Here is a 27,100-nt window from a genome sequence, read left to right on the forward strand (position 1 = left end):
AATGAATGATTAGTTTCTTACATTTCTTGAGCAACAATTCTCCCCACTCCAATGATGTTCCCATAGCAGCTGCCCTGGGTACATCAATGTGTAGGCCAATGAAACTTTAATTCTTCAAGGATCAATGAATTAAGTTGTATTGCAATAAATACTTCAGAAAGTAACTACCAAGTGACAGTAAAAGGTAGTCAACTTGAAACAACTGGAGAGAAAAAAATCCAATTATTTGGTAATATTTTAAATGTAAATAAAAAGCAATGAAGAAAGTAGAGTGTATTTTTTAAATGGTTTGTCTACTTAAAAAAAAAAGTCAACTCAAGACCCAAATGTAAGGACTTAGTATGTATAAAACAAAAGCAGACTTATAAAGGGAAAGAATGATTCATAAATCTGATTAACACAAAAATGTCAAATGATCAGGATGTCAAAAAAAACACTGCAAACGAAATCAAAAGACAAACTGGAAAGTTTACCTATATCAAGTGGCATTAAAAATTTTAAGCAATAAAGAATTTTCACCATATAAGGAAAAAAAAAGGAAAAAAAGAAAAATTGCCAATATGAAAAAAGATAAGGCAAAGACAACTCACAAAAAGAGACTGCATGTGTTAATAAAACAAAGGTTTTGTTTGAGATCAAAATAAGTATGTACAAGCAAAAAATATTATTTATTAAAAAAATTTTTAATGTTATTTTTGAGAGAGAGTGTAAGTGGAGGGGGGAGGGCAGAGAGAGAGAGAGAGAGAGAGAGAGAGAGAGAGAGAGAGAGAGAGAAAGAGAGACAGACAGACAGACAGAAGATCCTAAGCAGGCTCTGTGCTGACAGCAGAGAGCCCAATGTGGGGTTCCAACTCATGAACCATGAAACCATTACCTGAGCCAAAGTCGGATACTTAACTGACTGAGCCACCCAGGTACCCCTGCAAAAATCATTTTTTAAATGAAGTAAGCTAAAAGTAAAACTGATGCAATCTTTCTGGTATTCAAATAATTTAGCAATGTTTCATAAGCCTTAAAAGATATTTAGAAACTTTGACTTAATAATTCACTTTCTAGGAATTTTTTTAAACAAATGGAATTTTAACACAAAAATTTATATACAAAACTTTGTTATTTATAATACCAAAATAATCGCAAAAAAACCCCAACTGTCCAATATTAAGGGGATACTTAATATCACAGCATGTCAAAAATGTGTAGGAAAACCCTGAAGGAAATTAGTTGTGGGATTTTAGACTTAAAAAAAAAATCTCATGGTAAGGGGATTTCTTTATAAAAAGGAAATATTGTATTTATGACCATGTACCTTTTCATTAAGACAGTCAATTAAATTTTCCACATAAATTTTCATGCTTTTATAGAATTTAAAATTTAGAGCTTGATTTGATGAATTCTCTAGTTTCTGGATGGTACTCTTCGAACTCTTGACATCTTGTATGTATTTTTCATATTCCCTCAGGTGTGAGCGGTGAGTATCCTGTAGCAGTGTTAATCTAAATAAACAAAATAAAAATAAATGAAAACTGCCTTGTTTCTCCAACTTTGATTTCTACCACGATAACTACCAATCTAATGAAATTTTTTTAAAAGCTATCTTATAGAGCCCACCAAGGAAACGGACAAGCCTATAAACCTGTGTTTATGAGACTTGCTGAGCAAAGGACACCACAATGAAAAAGGTCTCAAAGGAAAAGGGAGGAAAGGACACTTACAGGTTTCAGGTGCTTGAGCTAATCAGAGGATAATTTTACAGTGAAAGTAAGTGTGGACTGATCAGAATTTGTAAACTAGGTGAGTTGCTAGACAATCCAAGGTCTTATATTTGAAATACGGGAATCCATGTGGAGTTACTGTTAAATCAGTTTGTGGTCTTTCTTCGAATATGGGTATTACTGAATAAGCTGGTATTAAAACCATTTGAACATGTTATGATTTGGTATAATGTTTTATGACTCGATGGTTTTATCTGTCATTAGAATTTGATGTTCTTTCAGGCATATTTCCTGTTTTTGCTGTAGTCCCCCATACACTGCTTTATTGATAACACAGCCTACTTTTATTTATTTTTTTTTATTTTTAAAAATTTACATCCAAATTAGTTAGCATATAGTGCAACAACGATTTCAGGAGTAGATTCCTTAGTGCCCGTTACCCAACAGCCTACTTTTTTTTTTTTTTTTAACTCTTATTAGTATCACATGTATCAACTAACGTAGCAAGAAACAAATGTCAAATATAATTCAATGTCTGCTTATTTTTTAGAAGTCAGTTATCTCTCTCTATATTTGCCAGTATAGGAATAAGAAACACTATTTCTTTAAAAATATCTGGAATGTGTTTTCCACTAACATTCGACACTGTGAGTACATTACAATTTGAGAATTAACGACAAATGAAGTAACAATTCATAGTATGTAGACTTGAACTTTCTTAAAAAAATTCAACTCCTTCAGCTAACTTGCTGTGGATAATGAAAAATCATTAGTAAACACTTGCTTAGACCAAATGTCATCTTTTTTTTTCTTAAAGACCAAAAATGTCTTCTAAGTTTCCCTGGAACAATGACTAATGCATTCGTCTTTCCAAGTTTTTCCTTGCATTATGTAAAGAATAGAAACAGTTAAGAAATAAGACAATAATGTACAGAAAGCATTAAAAAAACTGCTTTAATTAAGTGGAATATTATTGGTTATAGCAGTAAGATCATAAATACATATTAAATGAAAAAAGCAAGGTAGAGAACAGGGGATATAATGTGCTTTAGTTCTGTATAAAAAATGGGGCAATATATAAGTATATATGTACTTGTATAGACATACATACAGACTACTTCTGGAATGAAACATAGGAAACCGGGAGGAGTGGTTCTTTGGGGAAGGTGACTTCCTTTTCTCTGTATATCCTTTTGTACCATTTGATTTTGTCTAGACAATAAAAACGTATTTTCTTTTTAAAATAAACTCAGTTAATGAAAAAATAAAATACACTAAATTTAAAATTAAAACCTATCCAGATAAAATGAAATGCTACTCTCTATTAGTGATCTGCTACCTTTTTTTCCCTATAATGCATGCAAGACAACTCTCTCAAACACAATTCCAAAAAAGGCAAAAAAAAAAAAAAAAACCCGCTAAGTCCTGAATTATATGCAATTCTAGATGCAACAGCTGTAATTCTAGCTCTTTTCTTTCAGTTAACAAAGGACTATCAGAAGGACAGTAAATAGGGAAGTTATTACAAAAATAATACAGAATCAAGGCAATTTTCATCATTTAACATCACTACTGAAAACCAATCATCTAGAATAGAGGTTGGCAAACTTTTTCTGTAAAGGTCCAGATAGGAAATATGGTTGCTGTTGCAACTACTCAATTCTGTGATGTAGCTAAAGCAGCCACAGACAATATGTAAACGCACAAGTATGGCTGTGTCCCAATAAAACTTTACTTACAAAACAGGGAGTGGGTGGGGAGTTTGCCAACTCACTATAATACAGAGGTAGCCTAATATCTAAAAACTGGTATCATCTAAAGACTTTTATGTTTATTTCACTATACAATGCTCTTGAATGTCCTTTTCTTTGTCAAACCATATAAATGAACAACTATGACCAATATATTTTAGCTGCAATATAATTAAGAAGTGAAGCTACTTTAAAGCTGATTTATATAAAAGACACAGGGTAAGAAAATTTTGAACCTATTACCAAGTATTAGAAGAAAAGTTCCTAAGTATTTAAAAAAAAAAAAAGGCAAAGAAAATGTTCTTTACGAATACTAACTTTGGCAGGAGAACCAAGTTCTCTCTTTGTATCACATGTTACATAGGACTATTTAAACTTTTCCTATCATACTCATTCTTTCAAACATCTAAAGAAGCACACTAGATTCTGAGTAGTAAAACAGAAAAATATTTAAGACAAAACAACCTATCATGATGGGTTTGCCTTATCTTTAGCAAAACATACTATTTATATTAATACTCTCCACTTAAGAGGTAAGTTTTAATAGTAGGAGAATAAAAGGTAGATGTGTCCAGACTGGCAATCTATTTCAAGAGCCATAAAAATATGCATAATTTTACCCAGGTCACCTTTTCTCAGACATTTAAGAAATAATGTAACAGATTAAATAACTTACAAGAACATTCATTATCTTTATCATTATTTATGAGAGAAAACTTAGAAGTCAGAATGTCCAACAGAGAAATATTTAAGTAAATTATTATAAATCAAGTATATTAACAAAATACGCTTATTTTACTGCAGTCAAAAAACATGTAACAAAATTTATAATCTTAACCTTATTTTTAAGTGTGCAGTACAGTATTAACTTTATGCACACTGTTGTGAACAGAACTCTAGAACTTTTCATCTTGTAAAACTGAAACTTTATACCCACTGATCAACAATTCCTCCTTCCTCTCCTCCTCCTAACCATGGCAACCACCATTCTATTTTCAGTTTCTAAAAGTTTGATACTTTAGAAAGATCATGTAAATAGAGTCAATGTAGTATTTACCTTTTGTGAATGTCTTATTTCATTTAGTCCTCAAGGTTCTTGTTGTAGCATATACTGAGATTTCCTTTTTTAAGATTGATAATACTCCACTGTATGTAAAGATATTTTTTTTTAAAGGTTTATTTATTCTCAGAGAGATAAGCACCTGCTTGTGCACAGGGGAGGGGTAGAGAGAGGAGAAGGAGAATCCCAAGCAGGCTCCACGTTGTTAGCACTGAGCCCTACGCAGGGCTCAATCCCATGAACCCGTAAGATTATGACCTGAGCTGAAACTAAGAGTTGGATGCTCAACTGATGAGGCACCCAGGCGCCCCTGTAAATTGTTTTCTGTCTTGTGTTATTTTGTGCACATACACACACACACACACACAAAAGTGGAATTGCTCGATCATATGGTATTTCTATTTTTAATCTCTTGAGGAATCTCCATACTGCTTTTCACAGCTGTGGCACCATTTTACAGTCTCATCAATAGTGTATAAGGGTTCCCTTTCCTTTGCATCCATGAGAACACTTATTGTTTTCACAGTGGCCATCCTAATCATTGTGGCTTTGATTTATAATTTCCTGATGTTTAGTGATGACCATTTTTTTCATATGTTTTTTGGCCACTAGTATGTCTACTTTAAGAAATGTCTATTTTTCAGTTGGATTTTTGTTGTTGCTGAGTTGTACGAGTTCCGATACTTTGGATCAGATAGTTTGCAACTCTTTTCTTACTCCACAGTGTGCCTTTTCACTGTTCATTATTTCCTTTGCTGAGCAGAGGCTCTTTAGTTTTAGTCTGATGTAGTCCCACTAGTTTATTTTTGCTTGTATTGCCTATGCTTTTCTTTCTCAAGACTTTTCATTATTGGTTTGAATAATCAAAACAGTCTTGGGTCCTTCCAGATTCCATATGAATTTTAGAATTTTTTTCCTATTTCTGCAAAAATTGCCACTGAAAATTTGATAGGGAATGTACTGTATCTGTTGACTGCTTTGGGTAAAACTGGGTATTTTAACAATATTAAGTCTTCTAATCCATGAACATGAAATGTCTATTTATGTCTTCTTCAATTTCTTCCAGCAATGTTTTATAGTTTTCATTGTACAAATCTTTTACCTCCTTCGTTAAGTTTATTCCTGAATTTTATTCTTTCTGATGCTATTGTAAATGACTTTTTTTAAACACACTCTTTGGATTTTGTATGGTTAGTCCATAGAACCATAACTTTTTGTGTTGATTTTGTATCCTGCAAATTTGCTGAATTAGTTCTAACAGAGTTGTGTGTGTGTGGAGTCTATTTAGAGTTTATGACATATAAGATCATATCTATATAGAGTTAATTTTACTTCTTCCTTTCTTACTTGGCTGCCCTTTATTTCTTTTACTTGCCTGAATTCTCTGGCTAGGACTTCTAATTCTTTGTTGCACAGAAGTGGCAAGAATAGGGGTCCATGACTTGTTCCTAATCTTACAGGAAAAGCTTTTGGTTTTTCACCATGGATTATGTTAGCTGCGGGCTCTTCCTATATGGACTTTATTATGTTCAAAAATTTCCTTCTATCCCTAGTTGGTTGTTTTTATCATGAAAGGGTATTGAATTTTGTCAGGTGCTTTTTCTGCCATCAACTGAGATGATCATGTGGTTTCTGTCCTTCATCCTGTTAATGTAGTGTATCACACGAACTGATTTTTGCCACCAATCATCCTTGTATTAAGTAGATCTCACTTGGTCATGATGTAGAATCCCTTTAATATGTTGTTGAATTAGGTTTGCTAGTGTTTTGTTGAGGACTTTTGTATCAGTATTAATCAGGATTAGTGGCCTATAATTTTCTTGTTAATATTTTTGTCTGGGCTTTGGGATTAAGGTAACACTGACCTCATAAAATGGGTTTGGAAGTGTTCTCTCTTCTTCAGTTTTCTGGAAGGGTTTGAGAAAGAATAGTGTTAATTCACCTTTAAATGCTTGGTAGAATTCTCCAGTGAGACCATGTTATCCTGGGCTTTAGCTAGTAAGGTTTTGATTCAATCACCTTACCAGTAATAGGTTTCATTAGATTTTTAATTTCCTCATGAATCAGTCTTGGTAGGTTGTACATCTCTAGAAATTTAACAATTTCTTCTTGGTTATCAAATTTGTTGGTATATAATTGTCCATATTAGTCTCTCTCTCATGGATCCTTTTAATTTCTGTGACATGTTTTAATTTTTTGATTTGAGCCCACTCCGTTTTTTACTTAGTATAGAGCTAAAGGTCAATTTTTGTCAATTTTACTAATTTTTGACACAAAAAAACAAACCTAAGTTCGTTGATTTTTTTGTTGTGTATTTTCTGTTACCTCTGCTTTGATCTTTATCATTTCCTTCCTTCTGTTAATTTTGCACTTAGTTCTTTTTCTAGTTCACTGAGGTGTAAAGTTAGGTTGTTGATTTGAGATCTTTCTTTCTTTCTAATATAAGTGTTTATTGCTATAAATTTCCCTCTCAGTAATGCTTTAGCTGTGTTCCCTGTTTTGGTATATTGAGCATTTGCTTTCATTTTTCTCAGGAGATTTTAAAATTTCTAATTTGATTTCTTCTTTGATCCACTAGCTGTTCAAATGTGGTTTAATTTCTACATATTTATGAATTTTTGCTTTTCTTCCTGACTTACAGTTTCATTCCATTGTGTTTGGAAAAGACACTTGGAAAGACTTCAATATTAAACTTGTTAAGACTTGTCTGTTACCTCACATTAGATCTACCTTGAAGAGTATTCCATGTGTGCTTGAAAAGAATGTATATTCTGCTGCTGTTGGGTAGAAATGTTCTGTATGTCTGGTTAGGTCCATTTTGTTCAAGATCACAGTTTCCTCATTGATTTTCTGCCTGGATTTTCCATCCGTTATAGAAAGTGGGATACTGAAATCTAATATTATTACTGTATTACTATTTCCCTCTTCAGCTCTGTCAGTATTTGCTTTACACAGGTGCTGTCATGTTAGAGGCATATATAACTGTTTACTATAATTCCTGATAAACTGATCCCTTTATATCCTATGTCATTCTGTCTTTTAAAATAGTTTTTAATGGGGAGCCTGGGTAGCTCAGACAGTTGAGCATCCAACTTTGGCTCAGGTCATGATCTCACGGTTCGTGAGTTCAAGCCCCACGTTGGGCTCTGTGCTGACAGCTCAGAGCCTGGAGCCTGCTTCAAATTCTGTGTCTCCCTCTCTCTGCCCCTCCCCCTCCTGCACTCTCTCTCTCAAATAGTTTTTATGTCACTACTGTTCTTTAGTGTACTATTTGCATGTGATATATTTCTCAATCCTTTCAATCTCAGTCTCTATGTATTCTTAAATCTACGTCAGTGTCTTACAGACAGAATATAATTGGATTTTGATTTTTTTAATCCATTCAGCCATTCTGCTTTTTGACTGTAAAGTAATATTAATACAGAAGGACCTGCTATTGCCATTTTGTAAACTGTTTTTTTTTAAAGTTTATTTTGAGAGCGAAAGCACCCATGCACACTACTGGGGGAGGGGCAGAGAGAGGGAGAGAGAGAATCCCAAGCAAGCTCCCTGCTGTTGGTGCTGAGCCTAATGTGAGGCTCAATCTCATGAACCTGTAAGATTATGACCTGAGCCAAAATCAAGATTCGGATGCTCAATGAGGCACCCAGGTGCCCCTGCAAATTGTTCTCTAGCTTGTGGTTATTTTGTGCCTTTTCCTCTCTTGCTACCTTAGTGTTTTGAATTTGTAGTGACATGCCCTCAGTCTTTTCTCATTTTCTTTTGTGCTTCTATACATTTGTGTGTGTGTGTGTGTGTGTGTGTGTGTGTGCACATACCATGGGGATTACAAAAAACATCTTATAGTTCTAATAATCTATTTTAAGCTGATAACAACTTCAATCACATACAAAAATTCTTATTCCTTATTTCCTCCACTTGTTACTGATGTCCCAAATCACATTTAAAAACGTATTATTCATTAACAATGTTATAGTTTTTTGTGTTTATCTTTTAAATTTTATACCTGAACTGATTTTTACATCACCCTTAGAATACTACATGATTCTCTATTTGTCTACATACTTAACCTTTACCAGCTCTATATATATGTATTTTAAACTTTTTTTTTTTTTAATTTTTTTTCAACGTTTATTTATTTTTGGGACGGAGAGAGACAGAGCATGAACACAGAGCATGAACGGGCGAGGGGCAGAGAGAGGGAGACACAGAATCGGAAACAGGCTCCAGGCTCTGAGCCATCAGCCCAGAGCCCGATGCGGGGCTCGAACTCACAGACCGCGAGATCGTGACCTGGCTGAAGTCGGACGCTTAACCGACTGCGCCACCCAGGCGCCCCTATATATATGTATTTTAAACCAAAGCTGTGTCAAGTTATTATTTTCTTTAAGTAAACTCTACACCAAACATGGGACTTGAACTCACAACCCTGAAATCAAGAGTTGCATGCTCGCCTACTGACTAAGCTAGTGAGGCACCCCAGACAGCCTTAGATTTTCATATGCTTCATGCTACTGGCTGGCCTCCTTCCATTTGAACTCGAAGGACTTTTTTTTTTTTTTTAAGTACACTTCCTTTATTCAGGGTGATAAACCAAACCAGAATCCCAAACATGTAAAAACCCAAGGTGCTAGAAATACAAAATTAATTCACATTCAAGCTTGTCCAGACCCTGGCCACAAACCCTAGTGAGGTGCATGTGAATACTAAGTCATGGAGAGAGGGACAGGAGTGAGGCCAAGAGAAAGGGTAGAAAGGGGCTCCCATAGTCCCCTTAGGGATCACTTCACAGTGGTACCTCTACCTTCCCAGTGACAGTGAAGGCTAAGTCCTAACCTTTTAACCCCCACCCATCCCTAGCCAGGGCTTTGAATGCCAGTCCCAAATGGTTTTACCCTCTCTTGCCCCATCCTCACTTGCTCAGACTTCCAGCCTCACTCTTCTCCTCCTCCATACTCTTCTCTGTGATTAGTACCAGATTAGGGTACTATTTGAACTACAGTGAAACTAGGGTAGAGAAGTTAGGTACTACTTGAACTACAGTGAAGCAGGGTAGAGACAGGTGAAAAAAGAGCAGTCCAAGAATCTCCCTCTTCATGGGATCCCAAACTATACAATCAGCTCCTCTTTTGCGTCTGCTTGGATTTGAGAAAGTGCACTGTAGGCATAAGCAGCTATCCTGGAGACCCGCTGCAAGTCAGAAAAGGAGATGGGCTTGCTGGCCAGCACTTGGGACTGGCTGGTAAGACATGGCAGCAGCAGCAGCTTCTTCCAGTGGGTTAGGCTGCTCAGCACAGCCAAGTGGGTGCCGTACTCCCTTGCCTGGCTCGTGTACTTGTGCTGCTTCATGCTCTGGGAGTCTGTAGCAGACACGTCAATGATATTGCTGGCTCCCTTAGCAAGCATGGGGAGAGCAGGGCCTGCTCATCTATGTGAGTGGAAGGCAGGCTGGTAGTTGGGCTCAGCTCCATTGAAGGCTTTGGTAGGGGCGCTTCTAGGGTCAAGCAGTAGCAACTGCTCCTCTTGATCTTTATCTCAGTCCTTATTCTCACTGCTCTAGCAGTGACCCATGGCTGGGTTCAAGTGTTCAAGTTGCGCCGAGGAGGGACATGTCCAATGGCAGCCCTTTTAGTCACATCTTGAAGCACTCTCTTTTTAAAAAAAATTCTAGGGGCGCCTGGGTGGCACAGTCGGTTGAGCGTCCGACCTCAGCCAGGTCACGATCTCGCGGTCCGGGAGTTCGAGCCCCGCGTCAGGCTCTGGGCTGATGGCTCAGAGCCTGGAGCCTGTTTCCGATTCTGTGTCTCCCTCTCTCTCTGCCCCTCCCCCGTTCATGCTCTGTCTCTCTCTATCCCAAAAATAAATAAATGTTGAAAAAAAAAATTAAAAAAAAAAATAAAAAAAATTCTAATATTTGTGTTTTTATTTATTATTATTTTATTTTTAATGTAATTTATTGTCAAGTTGGCTAATATACACTGTATACAGTGTGCTCTTGGTTTTGGGGGTAGATGCCCATGACTCATTGCTTACATACAACACCCAGTGCTCATCCCAGTGCCCTCCTCAATGCTCATCACCCATTTTCCCCCTCCCCTCCCATCAACCTTTCTGCCTCCCCCCATCAACCCTCAGTTTGTTCTCTATATTTAAGAGTCTCTTATGGTTGTAATAAACGATTTCACATCATGATCCCATCTATGACCTAAGTCATATACGGATTATATCCTTCTTTTAACAGAAACTAAAACATAAAAAGGAAAAATGATCTGTTTAAGATTACTTATTGAGTCAAAGACATAGAACTCAAATATAAGCTTTCTGTTATTTAATTCTTGTTCAATTTTTTTTTTTAATTTACATCCAAGGTAGTTAGCATATAGTGCAACAATGATTTCAGGAGTAGATTCCTTAATGCCTCTTACTCACTTAGCCCATCCCCCCTCCCACAACCCCGCCAGTAACCCTCTGTTTGTTCTCCATATTTAAGAGCCTCTTAGGTTTTGCCCCCCTCCATGTTTTTATATTATTTTTGTTTCCCTTCCCTTATGTTCATCTGTTTTGTCTCTTAAAGTCCTCATATGAGTGAAGTTATGATATTCGTCTTTCTCTAATTTCACTTAGCATAATATCCTCCAGTTCCATCCATGTAGTTGCAAATGGCAAGATTTCATTCTTTTTGATTGCTGAGTAATTCTCCATTGTATATACATACACCACATCTTCTTTATCCATTCATCCATCGATGGACATTAGGGCTCTTTCCATTCTTGGTTATTGTTGATACTGCTGCTATAAACACTGGGGTGCATGTGCCCCTTCAAAACTGCATACCTGTATCTCTTGGATAAAAACCTAGTAGTGCAATTGCTGGGTTGTAGGGTAGTTATAATTTTAATTTTTTGAGGATGCTCCATACTGTTTTCCAGAGTGGCTGCACCAGTTTGCATTCCCACCAGCAGCGCAAAAGAGATCCTCTCTCTCCGCATCCTCGCCAACATCTGTTGTCTGAATCGTTAATGTTAGCCATTCTGACAGGTGTGAGGCGGTATCTCATTGTGGTTTTGATTTGTATTTCCCTGATGATGAGTGATGTTGAGCATTTTTTCATGTGTTGGTTGGCCACCTGGATGTCTTCTTTGGAGAAGTGTCTATTCATGTCTTTTGCCCGTTTCTTCACCGGATTATTTGTTTTTGGTGTTGAGTTTGAGTTCTTTATAGATTTTGGATACTAACCCTTTATCTGATATGTCGTTTACAAATATCTTCTCCCACTCCATCAGTTGCCTTTTAGTTCTGCTGAGTGTTTCCTTCGCAGTGCAGAAGCTTTTTATTTTGATGAGGTCCCAACAGTTCATTTTTGCTTTTGTTTCCCTTTGTGTGGTGTTCTTTTTTCTGCATGTCGCTGTCCAGTTTTCCCAGCACCATTTGCTGCAGAGACTGTCTTTATTCCATTGGATATTCTTTCCTTTGTCAAAGATTAGTTGGCCATATACTTGTGGGTCTATTTCTGGGTTCTCTGTTCTGTAGATCTGAGTGTCTGTTTTTGTGCCAATGTTTATTTATTTTTGAGAGAGAGAATGAGAGAGAATGAGAATGAGCGAGCGAGCAAGCAGGGGAGGGGCAGAGAGAGAGAGAGAGAGAGATACAAATCCGAAGCAGAGTCCAGACTCTGAGTTGTCAGCACAGAGCCTGACGTGGGGCTTGAACCCATGAACTGCAAGTTCATGACCTGAGCTGAAGTCAGCGTTTAACTGAATGAGCCACCCAGGCGGTCCTTGAAGGACTTGTAATAACATTTTTTTGTAAGGCAATTCTAATGGTGATGGACTCCCTTGGTTTTTATTTATCTGAGGTCTTTATTTTTCCTTCATTGTTGAAGGACATTTTTACTGGTTATAATTATCTTGGCTGGGAGTTTCTTTCAGCACTTTGTACACATCATCGCAGTCCTTCCAGCTTATAAAGCTTCTGTTGAGAAATCTGATAATCTTAGGGGGCTCCCTATTATGTGAAAAGGTGCTTTTGTCTCACTGCTTTCAAAATTTTTTCTGCCTTTGAAAATTTGATTGTCTCAGTGTGAGCTTCTCTGGTTTATCCTTCTAATCTTTTGAGCTTGAACATGGATGTCTACTTCCTTTCTCAGATTGGTAAGTTTTTGGCCATTAGATCTTCAGACAAGTTCCTGCTCCACTCTCTTCTCCTATGTGGACTTCCATAATGTGTACATTGTTCTGCTTGATGTGTCCTGTGAGTACTTTATGTTTTCTTCACTCTTCATTCTTTTTTCTTTCTGTTCCTTTGACTTGTAATTTCAAACCAATGGCCTTTGATGTTACTGCTTCTTTCTTCTGCTGGATCAAGTAGGTTGTTGACCCCCTCTAGTGGATTTTTCAATTCACTTACTGTATTGTTTGGCTACAGAATTTTTTTTTTTTAATAGTTTTGTTTTGTTGATATTCTCACCTTGTTCATGTATTATTTCCCTGATATTGTTGTGTGTGTTCTCTTATAGCACATTCATCTTCTAGAAGTAGATTATTCTGAATTGTTTGTCAAGTAATTCATAGATCTCTGTTTCTTTAGAATTGGTTCTAGAGATTTATTTTGCTCCTTTGGTTGTGCCAGGTTTCCCGATTTCTCCATGTCTTGTTATTTTTTGTTGTTGTCTTATACATTTGAAAATGCACTTAAGGGAAATAGCTTCATATAGTGGAAGAACATCACCAATCAGCCTGGCTAGAGATTTGGAGGGCAGGGAGAGGTCTTCTCAAATCTTTTACAAGGAATACATCTCCTCTGGGTTTCTATATGAAACTTCCCTATATGAATTTGTGGGTTTTTTAGGTGTTTGTACTCTCTTGCTCCCTTTGGTGTTTGTCTGAAGTCCTCTAGGCTTTCTGGGTGTGCAGGAACTGAGCTCTCTTTTGTTCTCTGTGGCCCCCAGATATCCAAGATATGACATTCAGGATGCTGACATAGCCAAGGCAGGCAACAGTCCCTCAGGCAGTTCCTCCAAAAGCCCAAACATTAGATGTATGTTTCACTCTTCTTTTTTCCCTCTCAATGGAGAAGCTGTGAGCTGGGCTTTTTTGTTCTCTCACAAGCAGTGTGGGCTTGCAAGAGTGGCTGATGCCACTGAAATGAAATGGCTTTTCTTACCCATTACAATGTGGCTCTTGGCTTTGAGCTTGTTTGGGGTAGTGCAACTTTCTGTTTTCTGGAGTTCTCATAAAGGTTTTTTGGACTGTATATTGCTAAGTTGGTATTCTAGGAAGAAATGAGGTATAGAGTTTCCTACTATGGCATCTTGCCATCACTCCCAACTTATTATTTTCAAAAATTAAAGGTTATTTAACAATGCAGATACAAGCTTACAAAAATATTAAAACAAGAATTTAATACTTATGAATTTTAACCATGTGGTATGTATCTATTATAAAGATTAAAATGACCTATATAGAAAGGAAATCAGTTGTACTAGTGGGGTAACACAGGTGATGCTATTTTTTCCTACAAATATGTTTAATATTAGTGTTCGTACTTAATAATTAAAAAGAACATAGTGCTTTTTTCACTATTAAATATCTGGGACAAATTATTTTAAAATCAATACTACTTACCTAGTATTTAATTGCTTCTTTATAATTTCTAAATTTACTGGTGGAAATGAAGTGGAAGTATCAAACTTCTTCACTGTCTGAGATTCACTGTTGTAGGAAAGATCTAGATCTCGTCCCTAAAAATATGAAAATTTGTATTGTTTTAAAAAACTCGTTAATCTTACAAATATCAACAGCATGAGAGAAGACTGGGTATCCAATGTCTCACCAGATCAAAATTCCATGCCTTTGACATTTTTCATAGTTACAATAAAACGTTTTTATAATTCTCACAGTTTTAAAATATGGAACTTTAAATATGCATGCAAGAGGCAAATTACAAAATCTTACTTTTCACAAAAGCTTGCTTTTTGGTTATTTATTTTAGAGAGAGAAAGAGAGAGTGCACAAGTGGGGAGAGGGGCAGAGGGAGAGACAGAGGGAATCTTAAGCAGGTTCCATGCTCAGTGAGGAGCCTGACGTGGGGCTCAATGCCATGACCCTGGGATCACGACCTGAGCCGAAATCAAGAGTTAAACCCTCGACCAAATGAGCCACCTGGATGCCCCCCATATTATGCAATTTTAAAATTAGTTATAACTATGTAATAGAAACAGGGGAAAACATTTATAACATTTATAACAAGCAAACAAACCAGAATTTGAAATTGTATGCTATTGTGGTTCCCAAACTACATGCCAAGGCATCCACGTGAACTCAAAGGGATGCTATGAAATATTTTAAACATACATTTTATTTATTTATTTAAAACAATTTTTTTTAATCTTTTATTTTTGAGAAAGAGAGAGAGAGAGACAGAGCATGAGCAGGGGAGGAACAGAGAGAGAAGGAGACACAGAATCCAAAGCAGGCTCCAGGCTCTGAGCTGTCAGCACAGAGCCTGACACGGGGCTTGAACCCACAAACTGCGAGATCATGACCTGAGCTGAAGTCGGACGCTTAACCAACTGAGCCACCCAGGTGCCCTTAAATATACATTTTAAATATAAATATTTTAAATATTTCCAGGGAATACATATTCATCATTTATTGAACTACTAGTTTTAACTAGTTCATAGCTCCAACATTAGATTGTGCTACAGTCCTTTGATGAAGTCTTATTAGTGAAGGTGGGTTTTTGGTGGATGTAATAAAAAGCAAGTACCTACTGAAAATCAATTTAGAAAGGAAAATGGCAGTGTCTAATCTTGAGGTGTCATGCAGTGCCCAAGAGGTGCACACATTTCATTAGTAAGTGTGGTTATTTAAAAATGAAATTAAAAGATTTTTTTTCTTCAATTTATCAGTGTTATTTTTTTCAAAGACCACTGAGTTATTAGGACATAAATAGTATTAAATTCTATCGCCCTAAGTACTCAATAAATGGAATTGCTTTAGTACTTTTGGCCTAAGGGCATCAGAATAAAGTTAAAGACACTGTGGGTTCCATGAATGGGAAGTCTGGGAATTTCTGATATACACTATGCCTATAATTAAACAAATACTTAAAAAGGAATTATGCAAACCTGAGCAGAGTAAGGACTGTGACATGTTTTTTTCTCCAAGTATTTTTTTTTCATGCTGTTGCTACACTGATTTCACTAAAAAGGGGAGGGGGATCCTAAATCTATTATAGTTATAAAAATAGCCCTCTAAATCATTTCTCTGGTCAGAGATTTCTAAATATTGTTACAACCAAAGACTTACTTTACTTAGCTTCTTAGTTTTAATAACACGGAGATCTTAATACTTTATTTAGAAGAGCAAATAATCTTTCAAAGCACTGTTTTTTGCTTTGTTTCTTGTGTGTGTGCAAGCAGGGGAGGGGCAGAGGGAGAAATTCTTAAGCAGGCTCCATGTCCAGTGCGAAACCCAACATGAGATCTCATGACTACGAGACCAGGACTGGGGCTGAAATCAAAAGTCGGACACTTAACCAACTGAGCCACTCAGGTGCCCCTCAAAGCATTACTGTTAAACAGATTAAAAAATAATAACTTTATATTTATGTAATATATCAGCACTTTATTTTAAATCATTATGATTTTGAGACTTATAGCCACCTACTCATGTAGGTAACATTATCTTCCTATTTTATTGATGAAAAAACAGATTTAGAAACTTTGGGGAGCCTTGGTAGCTTAGTCCATTAGGCATCTGACTTCGGCTCAGGTCATGATCTCATGGCTCCTGGGTTGAAGCCCTGCATCGAGCTCCGTGCTGACAGCTCAGAGCCTGGAGCCTGCTTCAGATTCTGTGTCTCCCTTTCTCTCTGCTCCTCCCCGCTCACACTCTGTCTCTTTCTCAAAAATAAACACTAAAAAAAAAAAAAAAAAAAAAAAAAAAGAAAATTAAATAATTTGCTCAAAGTTTCACAAATATTTATTGACCACTCACAACATTAGGCACAGAAGGATAAAACACTGAATAGTTCATAATTGTCGACCTCACGGAGCATATATTTCAGTGGTGTAGCCAGAACCCAAATCCAGGACTTTTGAGCTCAAGAACAATTATTTTTATTAGTTTTCCTCTAAACATATTTGTTTAAACTTTACATTTACACACCTACCGTATGTTGCAGTCACCATAAAACTAAAGATAAAAAAAACATGGTCCGCTTAAGTGGCCTAATAATATGTGGAAGGTGTTTATAATCTAGTGGGAAAAGAACATGGTATATAAGGTGTAGTGAGTTGAACAGTGACCGAACGATAGGTCTATGTCCTATCCCCTAGAACCTGTGAATATGACGTATTTGGAAAAAGAGTCTCTGTGTTTGTAATTAAGCGAAGTATCTCAAGATGAGAACATCCTGCATTATCTAAGTGGGCCCTAAATCCAATGTTAAGTGTTCTTGTAAAAGACACATAGAAGCACAGAGAAGAAGGCCATGTGAAGGAGACAGCAAGGGGTTATGCAGTCACAAAGCAAGGAACACCGAGAGTGACCAGAATTTGAAAGACAAGAGAAAATTCTTGCCCCTAGGTCTTCAAAGGGTGCACAGTCCCGCTAACACCTTGCTTTCAGATTTCTAGCCTCCACAACTGTGAGAAAATCAACGTCTATTTTAAGCCATCAAATTTGTGATAATTTGTTATAGCAGCCACAGAAAATTAATATACATGGTATAAAAAAATTATTACCTCTGTGATTTTAACTGCTTTCCTCATCTGCTGCCATTCCCAAATATCTTGAGTTTCATCTTCCTGACTCTCTTCACTTGTTTCTTCATTTCTAGGTGCTAGGGGGAAAAACAAAATCATGAATGGTATTTATCCCTTCTAATAGCATCAGCTAACATTTTTGGGGGGCTTATAATGTGCTGCTGGCTTAGCAGCTTTACATATGTTAACTTATCCTTCACAATTCAAGGAAGAAAGCACTATTATCATCCTTATTTTATAATGAGGACACTCCTATCAGGAATTTAATAATAACTTGTCTGAGGAATGTGCTGAAGTGGAGACCTGAATCTGGGAATCTGTACTCATCACCAAACCGTCCCACTAAAAACACTTCCATAGTTTCACATATGGAGAAAAAAACTTGAAAAAAAGTGAAACATTTGGTATTCCTTTACAGAGATTATAAATTCTTTTTTTTAAAATGCTTATTTAGGGGCGCCTGGGTGGCGCAGTCGGTTAAGCATCCGACTTCAGCCAGGTCACGATCTCGCGGTCCGTGAGTTCGAGCCCCGCGTCAGGCTCTGGGCTGTTGGCTCAGAGCCTGGAGCCTGTTTCCGATTCTGTGTCCCCCTCTCTCTCTGCCCCTCCCCCGTTCATGCTCTGTCTCTCTCTGTCCTAAAAATAAATAAACGTTGAAAAAAATAAACATTTAAAATGCTTATTTATCTTGAGAAACAGCAAGAGCCCACACACGAGCAGGGGAGGGGCAGAAAGAGAAGCAGAGAATCCCAAGCAGGCTCTGAGCTTGATCTCATGAACCATGAGTTCATGACCTGAGCAGAAATCAAGAAATCAGATGCTTAACCTACTGAGCCACCCAGGTGCTCCCAGAGATTATAAATTCTACCTGAGAATCTAAATATTGAAAAATAATTTCTGGGTTATAAAGAACCAAAAGTCTCATTCCGAAAAAATATTATTTGAAGTGACAAAAATTTTGGTAAAACATATTATTGTTTATAAATGAGAAATGTAAGAATAGTCCTTTGAGACCCAAAGACTATTGGGTGAGGAAATTTTTTTATTAGAGCAGGGGAGATTTTAATAAATGAAGCCTAAAATCTCTGTATATGCTTCCATGTTAAAAAAAAAAAAATCTTTACAAAGGTTATGATGAAAGTTTTCAATGTCAAAAATAAGACTGCACAATTTTTTCATCTGTCAAAAAAGATCAAGTGGAGGTCAATTAAATATTATTACACGTTATGTTTGGTAATAGCATTTTAATAGATTTATCTTTTACAGACGATGTCATTGACCAAATTGGTATTAAATAAAAACCAACTTCTAACACTTTTTAAAATATGAGATATTACATTAAGTTTTTATGGAGATTTGATCACGATAGTATATTCCAGCAAAAAATCCCTTAATGTTCACATATTGTAAATAAATTAAGTATGTACTTGTTTCATCAGCCATCCTTTGTCTAAGTGTTTGAGGCTTTGGGGTAAACAGTATTCTCTTTTCATGGTCATCAGGCTCACTCTCAGGATCTTCATCACTGTTTTTCTTCATCCCAGTGATGACAGAGGTATGTTTTATATCCAAAGAAATATAGTCATCTTGGGTCCTGGCCAATTCACGTTTCCTGCGGGCTGCCTGAATAAAAGCTGCATCAGGGATATTTACTGAAAGAAACAAAGAAGGAGACACTGAAAACCAAACACCAACAGAAATACATATTCCCTGTATTTAAATAAAATAAAAAAGGCACATTTTTCTAATTTTTTCACTATTCTGATAGAATGTAACTACACAGCTCAAAACTTACATCCATTATGAAAATTATTTTTATAGAGATTAAATGTAAATTAGAAAATTAACCAAGTCTAGAAGTTTCAGAAAATATACTGATACCACTTCATTTTATCTTTGAGCTCTCTTATTCATCAGATGTTGTTGCTGACTTTTTGTTGAGGGGTATTTCTCACTTCCAGAAGCTCTGAGATTGTGAGGGAAGTAGGGATGTGGAGAGCTGAACATGGAGTTGCTGAGTCAATGAGAACTGTAGACGTGAGAATGATGGGGGAGAGGCCAGTTAAGACTCACAAAGACGGACGCTGTATTATGCCCTGCCCTACCCCAGACCATCCAAGCATATAGGGAGTGAGAAAGAAACTAAAACCACACAGCCAACTCAGTCTCTAAGGTCCTGTGGTGATTTCCACATGAATAAGTGAAAAAGTGTAAAGAAAATAATCAGGTTCATTGAAGAATATTTAAGTGACAACTTTTAATAGAGCCTTGCTTTAGTTCATTAGTTTTTTGTTTTCGTGTTTACTTTTGAGAGAGTGAGAGCATGGGTGGAGTAGAGAGAGAGAGACAGAGGATCCAAAGCAAGCTCTGTGTTGACAGCACAGATGTGGGACTCAAACTCACGAACTGTGACATCATGACCTGAGCCGAAGTCCGATGCTTAACCAACTAAGCCACCCAGGCGCCCTTAGTTTTAGTTATTTTATAGAGTATAAACCACATTAATGTGGACTCTTCCAACTCAAAACAAGTTTCTTCATGCATGATCTAAGCTGAAATTTATCTTAACTTTCTGGAAAAAGAACAGTTTCTTAAGCAAAATACTAAGGTAAACAAAATGGGAAAAGAAATTTTCACTACTTGAAGCACTTCAAAATGTTACTTAGGGATGTCAAGCCACCAAGGCTCAAGTAAAATGTTCTAAACTTTACCACAAACTGATCCAGATTCTTTTTTTTTTTTTTTAAGTTTTTTTTTCTTAATGTTTACTTTTGAGAGAAAGGGAAAGAGACCCAGAGCATGAGCGGGGAAGGGGCAGAGAGCAAGCGAGACACAGAGTCCAAAGCAGGCTCCAGGCTTTGAGCTGTCAGCACAGAGCCTGATGTAGGGCTTGAATCCACAAACTGCAAGTTCATGACCTGAGCTGAAGTCAGATGTTTAATTGACTGAGCCACCGAGGCACCCATGATCCAAATTCTTTGAGAAACAGAAAAGGTGATGTGCCTGGAGACATGAAAACGTTCCAACTTTTGAAACAGAAAAAAAGAGACAATTCAGAAATTACTGACCAAAATGCTTGACAGCAGTCCTAAGGAAAACAAAAAGTGCTTGAATTATGAAATGATAAGTGGTGATCACTGAAAATCAGTATGTTCATTAAGAACAAGGAATATCAAATCAAGTGATTTACTTTTTACAGACTAGTACTAATTTATAGATTAAGATCAGGGAAATGATGCAGGTCAGATGTTTCTCCATCCTCCCAAAGCATTTAATAGTTTCCTTGTGGATAATGTTAAAATACGCGGGGAAAATTACATATTGCACTGGATTCTTAAGTGGCTGAATAATTACTAAAAAAAAAAAAAAGTTGATCATGAAGCGCTGTAGTCATCAGCTACAGGGCCTCTGTATTTTGTCTTGTCTGCACTGCCCCTGTTTTAATGATCTTAATGTGATATGAAGATAAAAAGACATGTCTTTAAAGCTGGGAGGGACAGCTAATATAACCTAAAACAGAATTAAGACTCAAAACCTTCACAACAGGCTATATAGCATTTCTTGATGCTGGTTACACATTAGTATCACCTGGGGATCTTGATAATCTACTGGCACCCAAGCTCCCCATCCCAGAGATTCAGATTCAGTTGATCTGAGGTGGAGCTGAGCAACAGTGTATTTTTACAGCCCTCTGGGAAACTTATTGTAAAATCAGGGTTAAGATGATATACTCAGGTTCAAATACTCAAGTGTGTGAATACAAAAACAAATACTTGAAGTGGAAATGATGTTTGCAAATGACTTGGTGGGGTTTAATAAGTCACAAGGATGGACTCAGCAGTGAGATACTAGTTGTACATAAAGCTAATCCTCTCTCAAGCTACAATAAAGAAGTAAAATTTCAAGAGTATTATCCTCTCTTGTCTAGGCACCAACATCTAGCTCAAAGGTTCCCACAGAGCAGATGCTGGCCAGACATGGAATGAATTAATAAAGTTAGCATACTGCTGTATAATAACAACATGCAGATTTATAAGTTAAATAATTTTCACATATATCGTCTTATCTAAGGAGTAGAGATTGAGATCATGCTCCATGAGTAACACACTGTATCTGCAACAATATCAAGGCAGATATTTCACTACTGGATCATTCTAATAATTCCACTGTATGAACAAAAAAATAAATGCACTCCTTGGTCCATGTACCAATCTCCAAACTTCTCCCATGCCTTCATATTTTCTCCAGAAGAAAAAAAAATGTATCCCTCACAGAACAAGTTTTCAACTCTCAGTGTTTCTGAAATGCACATTTCAGAACGGAAAATTCTTCTCTGTGCTGTACTGTCCTGTACTCTGAGAGACACTTATCATTTCTTGTCTCTAGGGCACTACAGGCCAACAATACCTCAGTCACAATGATGATTAAAAACTATCCCACACATTTGCGAACACTGTCTTCTGTCCTTAGGTGGACATTGCTACCAACACTTTATAACTACTGGCTTAAAAGGCCTAATGTGCCATCTTCTATAGCAGTACTGTGACCATTTAAATTTATCCAAATTCAAAATCCAGTTCCTTAGTTGCATCAGCCACATTTCAAGGGCTCCACAGCTATATGTGGCTAGCGGCTAATGTACTGGACAATGAAGACACAGACCGTTTTCATCATCAAAGAAAGTTTTATTGGACAGCCCTCTATCTAGAATCTAGACAAAGCTTCACCTATCTACTAGGTTTCAATTCTTAATACTGGTTTCATCATTAAGCACTTTTGTACCTTGTGAACTTGTATAAGAAAAAAAAATTACAAGAGCCACTGTTTGTTATTTAATGTTGATAAAGCAGTTATTACTACGTTGCAAGTGTTTAAAAACGCATTTAGGGGCGCCTGGGTGGCTCAGTCCGTTTGAGCGTCTGACTTCGGCTCAGGTCATGATCTGATGGCTCAGAGCCTGGAGCCTGTTTTGCATTCTGTGTCTCCCTCTCTCTCTGCCCCTCCCCAGCTCATGCTCTGTCTCTCAAAAATAAATAAATGTTAAAAAAAAATGTGTAAAATAAAAAAAATGCATTTAAACAATTACATTTTAAGTTAATTTATTTCTTTTATAAAACTACATAATTTTATTTTCTCAGAAGGGGTCCCAGACTTGATGAGACTGACAAGAGTCCACAGCACAAAACAAGTTACAAATCCTTAAGCTTGAGTAATAAGCCAGAAAAATACTTTCAGCTGTGAGCCATCAATTCTCTGGTACAGCTTCTAAACTCTGTCACTGTAGAGCAAAAGCAGCCACAGACACTTATTTGCAAAAGCAGGTGATGGATCATATTTGGTTCACAAGTGGTAATTTACCAACCCCTGACCTGATCTTTCTAAAAGACAAAGATGGTCATGCCATTTATTTGCATAAAATTTTCAGTAGTTCTCCCAAATCCTGTATTATCTGACTCCAATTTGTCTCTCTGCATTTTTTGTTGTTCCTCTATCTTACGCTCCAACCAAATATTTTCATTCCAACAACTATTTTTAGTTCTCTGCATATGTTATGTTGTCTTCCCTAGAGTTTTACATTTGCTATGTCCTGTACCCCAAACATCCTAACAAATTCTTACCACCCTTCAGATATTGGCATTAATCACCAAGTGTAGCACACTGGTTAAGAACACAGCTTCTGGGGCAGATTGCCTGGGTCTGAATCCTGGCTCTGCCTCTTACAAGCAGTCTGACCTTGAGCGTGTCATGTAATGGAAAAGAGCAGTCAAATCTGGCACTTAGACAATCATTAGTAATGATGTACTTGCCTCATACTTCACTAGAGTTAGTTGTGTTACCAATAATAAGAACCAGTGGTATAGAAAATACTATTAGAAATAAAGTTAACCAAAATCACAATATTTACCAACCTACTGACGAAAATTCTTCTTCCAGAGAGCTGGAGCTGTTGGATGATGAACTGTGATCATCTTTACTTTCTGGGGAATGATGTGTTTCACTCTCTTCATCCGTTGAAAGATCAACCACTCTGGATTCTAACAGGACATTTTTTGAATATAACAAAGAGTCAAGATAGTGTAATCAATAACCTAAATTCTACACAACACATAGCATATATACAGTACAGTGTTTTAATTTTCCTCCATGTATTTGAAGCAATGTACAGATCTTTCTCCATTTCCATTGTTTCTGAAACCAATGATCTAATACATGTACAGACTTACCCTATTTATACAATCTACTTATCTAATAAAATATTCTCTTAAAAGATGCAATGAGAAAAGGAAACCATACAGAAAAAAAAGACAACAAAAAGTGAAGGCACATTTAAAACAAGAAAGAAAAATAATGGTAGTGAAGTTGAAAAAAACCTAATGTACACTTACTATATGGTAGGCACTGAAATCTGCTTTACAAGGTCTATTTCACACAATTGTAGAATTTCACAATTCCGTAAAGTAAATGCCTGCTATTATTGATGAGGACATTAGGGACTAGAGAGGCTAAGTAACATGTCCAGTGTCACAAAGTTACTAAGTGGAGAAGAGGGCTTTCAATCTAATTTCACTCAACTCTGGAATTTAGACTCTCTTCATACCATACTTCAATGGCTGGTGGCAAGCAGTCCTGTAATGAGCACTGTGGTCTCAAATCACGAATCTCTTTGCTTCTACTCTGTGATTTTGGAAAGGACAGTCTGCCAAACAGTCTATTAAACAAAGATAACATTAAGAGATAACACCCATAAGGGTGTTGTGAGAACTGAATGAACAAAATATGAAGGAATTCATGGTATTACTGACAAGAAAGGGCTTGTCAGTTCACAATTATTTTGTATTTTTTTATGAATTTTAAAACTTAAAGACTACATAGTACTCTTTATCTTTTTTTTTAATTTTTTTTTAATGTTTATTTTTGAAGGAGAGAGAGACAGAATGTGAGTGGGTGAGGGGCAGAGAGAGAGGGAGACACAGAATCGGAAGCAGGCTCCAGGCTCTGAGCTGCCAGCACAGAGCCGGATGCAGGGCTCGAACCCACGAACTGTGAGATTGTGACCCGAGCCCAAGTCGGACACTCAACCAACTGAGCCACCCAGGCGCCCCAGTACTCTTTATCTTAAAAATGTTCTGCAATTAACAGACCTATGTAGAGTTAAAAAAAAAAAAAATCTGGAATTAAGATCAAAACTTAGAAGACAAAGGAATACAAGTACAGATTCCCTCTTTCTTTGCTACTATTTATGACAACCCCTACCTGTTCCCAAAGTGGATGAACACCAGAGCAGTGGTTCTCGGAGCATGGTCCATCAACCTCTGGAAGTCCCTAGGACCCTTTCAGAGGGTCTGTGAGTTCAAAACTACTCTCATCACAATATTAGCATGTTATTTGCCCATTTTAATCTGATGCTATTTATATAATGAAGCAACAGCAGAGGCGGGTAAAACTCTTGGCTTCTTAGTATAAATCAAGACAGTGACAGCAATGTGTAGTAGCAGCCATTGTATTCTTCATCACCATGCATTGCCAGGAAAAAAAAAATCCAGTTGCACTTACCATCCTCAATGCAGCAGTTAAAAGTCACTAACTTTATTAAATCGTGACCTTTGAGTCCATAGCTTTTAAATATTCTGTGGAACAAAATGGAAGTGTGTATAAAGCACTTCCGGGTCACGCTGAAACACAATGGTTGCCTCACTGAAAAGCACTTGTGTGAGCAGATGCAAGGTGAACTAGCCATGGTCTTCAAGGAGCAACACCATTTTACTTGAAAGAATGACAAATTCTAGTTATTTCTACATGTACAACTGACAAATTGTCTCAGAAATGAGTAAAGCTGTGCCTATCACTTCCAGAATTAGAGATTTCAAGTGAAAACTGGAATTGTGGAAAACATATCCTGCACCGTGAGCATCTTTGCAATACTTAAAGACTGATGATTAGCAGTAACACAGCAGTAACACACTAACAGTAACAGATTTTGGGGGAGATACTGTATCATAAAATGTACCAACATTTGCAAACTCTGTGAACCAATGCTTTCCATAGTCCGTGCATGATGTAACCAATCATGCACGGGCAAAAGTTCCATTCAAGTGCAAAACAGACCCGTGGATTTTAATTTAACAGACTGGGGAAAAAAACCTGACAGATAACTGTTTCAGCTGCTTGTTGCAAACTGACCTTTAAGAAAGTACTGTTTGTTGACCTTTGTTGTAACACCAAAGCAGAACGCCCTCAATCACCTAAAAGGCTATTAAGTATTCCTATTACACCCTGTACCTGCGGTTTTCTTTTTCATATTTCAAATGAAACAACCTATCACAAGACTGAATGCAGAAGTATCAAGATTTGCAAATGGAAAACAATGTCACTATTTTTTTGTAAAATAGTTACGTGGGAGAGACAATTTTTTTCTTTAACCTCAAAACTAACTGAAAACTGCATTCTTATTAAGCTCCAATTCTAACTGGAACACATTTTATGTAAATATCTTCATGCTGCCTAAATTCCAGATTTAAAAACGCAAAGGTACTTCAAAACTACTGCACTGTAGTTCCCGCCATTATTGGTAGTCTACGGCGTCTTCAATTCATTGTGCTACTTGGTGACATCCACCGTCGTTGTAATCTGCGTTCCTGCAAATAACTGATGAAAAATACAACAAGCAAAGGAAGCGTGCCAAGACCTAGATTCTTCTGATGTACTATTCTGGCTAAGTGTTTTCTAGAAAGCTAACTGGGGACGTTTCCAAAAGTACATGAAACTTTCCCCTAACAGTACCAGAAAGCTTTTTTTTTTTTTTTTTTTAATTCTATGACGATTAGGTTCTTCGTAAACAGCAAGTACCGCACTAAACCTATAACTGGGGAGAGTTCACCCGACGGTGCGAACACACACGAGCCACAAACCCCAAAGGATTCTTTGTGGTCGCCCCAAGGAGCCCGACTTGGGAGATGCGGGCAGCGGGCGAGTGAGTGCTGGGAAGCGTGCAGTCTGGCTCCAGGTCCCCGGAATTCAGCACTGCTGGAAGTTAGAGCGGTCACGGAAACCACCGGAGAAGCCCGAGGGCCTCTTCCCGCAGCCCCGCCCCTCGCCCCGCGTCACGTCGGCTCCCCAGCAGCCCAGCCTCACCTGGGACCGCGGAGCCTTCAGCGCGCGGAGCCGCCCCCGCGGCGCGCCGGGAACTTGCCCACACTCGGCCACGACCGCGAGGGCCCCGGGCCCGAGCACGCCAGTCCGTCACCTCCGCGCGGCCCCCGCCACTGGGCGGCCCTTCCTCTGGAGGGCCCGGGGCCGCCTGCTGCCCCGGAGCCTCGGGTTCAGCAGACCGCTCCTCGGCGTCATCGCTATCACTGGAGTGGGCTCGGCGCTGCCGGAAAGTCCTCTTCGGCCTGTGAGCCATGGCTGAGGCCCGGGCGCCAAGCGCGCGGCCTCTTCCGGTACCCGCCTGCGGGATCTCTGGCGTCCACGCTGGTGCGCGCTCCCGCTTATAAGGCCTGGCCGCCGCGTGCGCGCGCTCGTTTCGCGCGCCGTCCGCTCCGCCTTCGCCCTGCGCATGCGTGTTCTGCCTCTTGCTCTTTCTATCGAGTTCGGTTCCCAGGGCCGCCCTGGTTCCCTGGGCTGGCCTTGCAAGGTGTTCTCTTTGCAAGGCTTGGCTGTGCTGTAGTGTTATGTGGTTGAAAGAGTCCTGTAGCCTCCTCGCGGTGAGCGCCACGATGGGCAGCACTCACAGGCTCTCCTGTGCAAACCCTATCTAGGAATCAGGCACTATACCCACATCCTAGACTGGAACTGCATCTGCTCTTCT

General features: G+C 37.9%; 1 protein-coding gene and 1 pseudogene across 7 annotated transcripts in view; both read right to left on the reverse strand.

Annotated features, from left to right (window-relative positions):
- Nucleotides 1-26,784, reverse strand: part of GCFC2 (GC-rich sequence DNA-binding factor 2) — a 55,236-nt gene extending 28,452 nt beyond the window's left edge. For 4 of the 7 annotated variants that reach the window (XM_045054462.1, XR_006595681.1, XR_006595679.1 and 1 more), the window contains exons 1-7: nucleotides 26,425-26,784; nucleotides 23,202-23,327; nucleotides 18,720-18,944; nucleotides 17,272-17,369; nucleotides 14,147-14,262; nucleotides 6,389-6,430; nucleotides 1,307-1,493 (exon numbers count right to left, since the gene is read on the reverse strand). In XM_045054462.1, the coding sequence (XP_044910397.1) occupies nucleotides 1,307-1,493; nucleotides 6,389-6,430; nucleotides 14,147-14,262; nucleotides 17,272-17,369; nucleotides 18,720-18,944; nucleotides 23,202-23,327; nucleotides 26,425-26,695 (1,065 nt within the window). In that variant the 5' untranslated portion in view covers nucleotides 26,696-26,784. Of the gene's footprint in view, nucleotides 1-1,306; nucleotides 1,494-6,388; nucleotides 6,431-12,603; nucleotides 13,794-14,146; nucleotides 14,263-17,271; nucleotides 17,370-18,719; nucleotides 18,945-23,201; nucleotides 23,328-26,424 lie in introns of those variants that run through there. The other 3 variants (XM_045054461.1, XM_023251800.2, XM_023251806.2) reach the window with 3 other exon arrangements.
- On the reverse strand, nucleotides 8,879-10,273 carry LOC101090762 (annotated as a pseudogene).
- Nucleotides 26,785-27,100: the final 316 nt, after the last annotated feature.

The sequence above is a fragment of the Felis catus genome, chromosome A3 (genome assembly GCF_018350175.1).
Source record: "Felis catus isolate Fca126 chromosome A3, F.catus_Fca126_mat1.0, whole genome shotgun sequence".
In the NCBI taxonomy this organism is placed as follows: Eukaryota; Metazoa; Chordata; class Mammalia; order Carnivora; family Felidae; genus Felis; species Felis catus.